We start from the raw sequence: 4626 nt of genomic DNA on the forward strand, positions 1-4626 counted from the left end.
GGGGGGGATATATCAGACGTTCGTAGGAGTGTAAGGAAAGACAAAAACAGCATTGAAAAAACGTGGGAAGGGTACAGAAGATGAGGAGGATGGGAAGATCAGCCCCGAATATTCCCAGGCACAAAACAGCCCCAAATTTGTCCTGGTTCATGGAAATAAACAAGAGGAAGGGAAGGGAAGGGAAAGGATAGGAAAGGAAGGAAAAGGAGAAAAGGAAAGGGAGAAAGGAAAGGAGAAAAGGAAAAGGAGAAAGGAGAAAAGGAAAGGAGGAAAGAAAAGGAAGAAAGGAAGAAAGGAAAGGAAAAGAAAGGAGAAGGAAGAAAGTTAAGGGGGAAAGGAAGAAAGGAAAGAAAGGAAAAGGAGAAAAAGAAAGGAGGAAAGGAAAGGAGGAAAGAAAAGGGGGAAAGGAAGAAAGGAAAGGAAAAGAAAGGAGAAGGAAGAAAGTTAAGGGGGAAAGGAAGAAAGGAAAGGAAGGAAAAGGAGAAAAAGAAAGTAGGAAAGGAAAGGGGGAAAGGAAGAAAGGAAAGGAAAAGAAAGGAGAAGGAAGAAAGTTAAGGGGAAAAGGAAGAAAGGAAAGGAAGGAAAAGGAGAAAAAGAAAGTAGGAAAGGAAAGGGGGAAAGGAAAGGGAGAAAGGAAAGGAGAAAAGGAAAGGAGATGAAGAGGAAGGAAGGGAAAGGAAGGAAGAGGGAGGGAAGGAAAACAAATGAAAAAGGGAAGAGAAGGGAAGGGAAGGAAGGAGAGGGAGGAGAGGAGGAAGTGAGAAAGGAAGGAAGGAGAAAAAAGGAGGAAAGAACGGAGGGAGGAAGAAAGGAGGGAAGGAAGAAAGGAGAAAAAAGAGGAAGGCAAGCAGGAAGCAAAAAAAGAAGCAACTCAATCCGCAGAACCCATCGGTCGTTTTCAACTCCTGGCTGCTGAAAACGAGCTACGCTTGATGTCCAGCTCCTTTGGGGCATCGAAAAGGAGAGTCCCGCTCACCCTCGATGCTTCCGTCCTGAGGTCTTAAGTGGATAAAACTGGGCCGGAAAGTCCTAGAGACCCAGGGGGGCGAAAAAAGGAAAAAGAAATAATCACAAGGGAACCCCACCAGCCGTCCGCCCTGCCCAGCGTCCTCCTTAAGCCCCCATCTTCCTGCTCAGGAAGCTTTGACGGCCGGGTGCCGAGCGGGGGGTAGGAGTCCTCGGGGCGAGAGGGGCCGATGGGGGACGGCGCGACGGCGGTTTTTGAGGCTCTGCTTCCTTAGCAAGTAGCGGGAATACTGCACCTCCGGCATGACCAATTTGAGACACTGTTCGTCCGAGTGGGGGCCCGAACCCGGCAGGTCGTAGCCCACGATGTCCACCTTGGCGCTGGGCTGCCACGGCCGGAGCTCTTTGTTCTTGATCTGCATGGCCGGGCGCAGCTGGGGCTGGCCGCGGAAGCAGTGGCGTGCCAGGCGCTCGCAGGCCTGGTGAAGGGCCCGGAGCTCTTTCCGGAGGCAACTTGGGTCCATCTTGCCCAGCTTCCTCCAGAAGGTGGCATTGAAGTGGTCGTAGAGAGCGGCGTCGAGGGCGTTCCAGGCGCGGATCTGCGCGGCCACGTGGGCCGAGCTGATGTTGAGCTTGGACTCCACGCTGCGCATGTTCAGCTTGACGTAGAGAATGTCCTCCAGGTCCCAGGCGAGAAGATGGCGGAGAAGGACCAACGATTCGTCGAAATACTCCGCCAACATCACCAGAGAAAAAATGCCTTCTATTTGACGGATAAATTTGGGGAGGTACGTCGAGTCCTCGGGGCTGTGCTCGGGGTCTCCCCCCAGGTCGTACACCAAGGTGTTGTGCGCATACATGGCGTACTTCTCATTGGAACGATAGTACTGCGACGGGTTGTTGAGGAAGGTGTCCATGGATCCGTTGGGTACCCGTCGGAAGGCCGGGCAGTACTGATTGTAGTAGCTGAAGAGGGATTCGAACATGGCCACCGGCTCGCGCAGGATGGTGATGTAGACGGTGTCGTTGGGCATGAGGCGGCGCAGCTCGTCGCGGTTGAAGCGCAGGTGGCTGGCGATGAGGCGGGGCGGGAGGGTGTACGGGTGCACGAAGCGGGCCGAGAAGTTGTGGGGGTAGCAGAACTGGTGGTCGCAGGCGTGGTGGGGCAGGGCCACCGTCACGTTGTGCCGCTCCGCAAAGCGGAAGAGCAAGTTCTGCACCGTGGTGCTGGCCGTCTTGTGGGTCTTCAGGAAGGCCACGGCGGTGTGCTTCGCGGGCGGGGAGACCCAGGGCGCGCAGCTGAAGGGAGGAGACTTTGGGAACCTGGCGGAAGGAGATACAAGTTGTCCAGGGATACTCACTACCGGCTCCTCCCTCTTTCCTCTGGCAATAACAATAGCAATAGCAGTTAGACTTATATACCGCTTCATAGGGCTTTCAGCCCTCTCTAAGCGGTTTACAGAGTCAGCATATCACCCCCACAGTCTGGGTCCTCATTTCACCCACCTCGGAAGGATGGAAGGCTGAGTCAACCTTGAGCCGGTGAGATTAGAACCGCTGAACTCCAGATAACAGTCAGCTGAAGTGGCCTGCAGTACTGCACCCTAACCACTGCGCCACCTTGGCACCACAATTCTGCCTAGCTAGCTGGGAGTTACAGACAATTGGGGTCCCGTTTTAGCTCGGTTTAGTGCGCCATGTGTCTCTCCTGCTAACTTGAATTAGAACATTGTATTGTATTATTATAATGCGCTCTACATGGGGCTGCCCTTGAAGAGTGTTCGAAGACTCCAATTAATCCAGAATGCAGCCGCGCGAGCGATTGTGGGTGCACCCAGGTACACCCACGTTACACCTATCCTCCGTGAGCTGCACTGGCTACCTATTAGTCTCCGAATCCGCTTCAAGGTGCTGGTCGCTACCTATAAAAGCCCTACATGGCATCGGACCTGGGTACCTGAGAGACCGCCTCCTGCCGATTACCTCCCATAGACCGATTAGATCTCACAGGTTGGGTCTCCTCCGGATTCCATCTGCCAGCCAATGTCGGCTGGCGACTCCCCGGGGGAGAGCCTTCTCTGTTGCAGCTCCAGCCCTCTGGAACAAGCTCCCTGTTGAGATCCGGATCCTTACTACCCTCCCGGCCTTCCGCAAAGCCACCAAATCCTGGCTGTTCCAGCAGGCTGGGGGGAGCTGAGAAGCATCTACCTCCATAGAAATTGTGAATGTTGGTTTTGTTTTTAATATGTTGTCTTTGTCTTGTTCCCCCCTTTCCCTTGTCTTTTGTGAACTGCCCGGAATCCTCCGGGAGTGGGCGGCATACAAGACAAATAAATAATAAATAAATAAATAAACATCAAACAATAGGGAGGAATTCTGACCGAGGCTTCCCAAGAGCACGAAGCAAACTCCTGGTCCCAACAAAACATTTATTAATTCCCTTAATTCCCTAGAATGGAAACCTGAAGGTTTTTTATTAGGAATTATGTCTGCGAAATACAAAAAAGAAATCCAGTTTCCCCCCTCCCTCTTGAACAAGCCCCTGGCCCCATTCCAGCCTCGCTGGAGACCCCTCCCCAGACGCTTACCAGCTGAAGTTTGCGCTCTGGCGCAGGAGCAGCGTGCCGGTGCTGAAGGCCAGCAGGAAGAGAAGGATCTTCTTCCGAGACATCATCTTGAGGCCGCTGGGAAAGATGAGCCAAGGACAGGCCATGCTGGGGGCCTTGGTCCAAGAGCGCTCCGCGTGCGAGTCCTGCCCTCATGGAAGTCTACAGCAGGCAACCGTCTTCAGATGGCCTCAGGTTCCACAGCAGCCGGACCGGGCCCAACAGATCAACGGAAAACCTATTGGAAAGTATAAACACTGGACGGTCCATTTGGGGAGGGAGGAAGTCCTCACTGGATGGCCACGATTGAGCTAGGAAACCTTCGTTCAAAAATGCAAAATAGAAATCTGCATTTGCTGTTAGGCCTCATGGAGATTGCAGCAAGACACAAAGGGGATAGCAGAATAGGGGACAGATTAGCGAAGGCAAGGGAATAAGAAATGATGTCAAATTATATTTGGGTCTGCGGAAATGCCATCCCAAGGAAACATAAATTGAGACCTGAAAAAGACACTTACAATAATAGAAAAGAAAGAGAGAGAGGAGGAGAACACGAAAGGAAGAAGGGAGGGAAGGAGAGGATGAAGGAAGAAAGTAGAGAAGGGAGAGTGGGAGAAAGGGGAGAGAGGAGGAGAATGAAAGGAAGACGGGGGGAAAGAAAGAGGTAAGGAGAGGAGTATGGAGGAGAGAGGAAGAGAAGGGGAGAGGGTAGGAAGGGGAAGAGGAAAAGCAGGAGTAGGAGAAAGGAAGGGAAGAAGGAAGGGAAAGGAGAGGAGGAAAGCAGAGAAGGGAGGGAGGGACAAAAGAAAGAGACAGGAGGAGAGAATGAAAGGAAGATGGGGAAAGAAGAAAGAGGTGAGGAGGATGGAAGGGAGGAGAAGAGAAGGAGAGAGGGTAGGAAGGGGAAGAGGAAGAGTAGGAGTGGAAGAAAGGGAAGGGAAGAAGGAAGAGAAAGGAGAGGAAGAAAGTAGAGAAGGAAGAGAGGGAGAAAGGGGAGAGAGGAGGAGAATGAAAGGAAGACGGGGGAAAGAAAGAGGTAAGGAGAGGATTATGG

At 52.4% G+C, this 4626-nt stretch overlaps 1 protein-coding gene across 1 annotated transcript; it reads right to left on the reverse strand.

Moving 5' to 3' along the window:
- GAL3ST3 (galactose-3-O-sulfotransferase 3) lies at positions 1-3806 on the reverse strand. Its single transcript, XM_087703720.1, has 2 exons — positions 3555-3806; positions 1-2289 (listed from the first exon to the last, which is right to left on the reverse strand). Exons 1-2 carry the CDS (start codon positions 3677-3679, stop codon positions 1134-1136), a joined length of 1281 nt encoding a protein of 426 aa, XP_087559846.1. The 5' UTR covers positions 3680-3806; the 3' UTR covers positions 1-1133.
- Between the last annotated feature and the right edge of the window lie 820 nt (positions 3807-4626).

This window comes from Thamnophis sirtalis, unplaced genomic scaffold (assembly GCF_051295495.1).
Source record: "Thamnophis sirtalis isolate CommonGarterSnake01/CBP01778 unplaced genomic scaffold, rThaSir2_p1.2 scaffold_2, whole genome shotgun sequence".
In the NCBI taxonomy this organism is placed as follows: domain Eukaryota; kingdom Metazoa; phylum Chordata; class Lepidosauria; order Squamata; family Natricidae; genus Thamnophis; species Thamnophis sirtalis.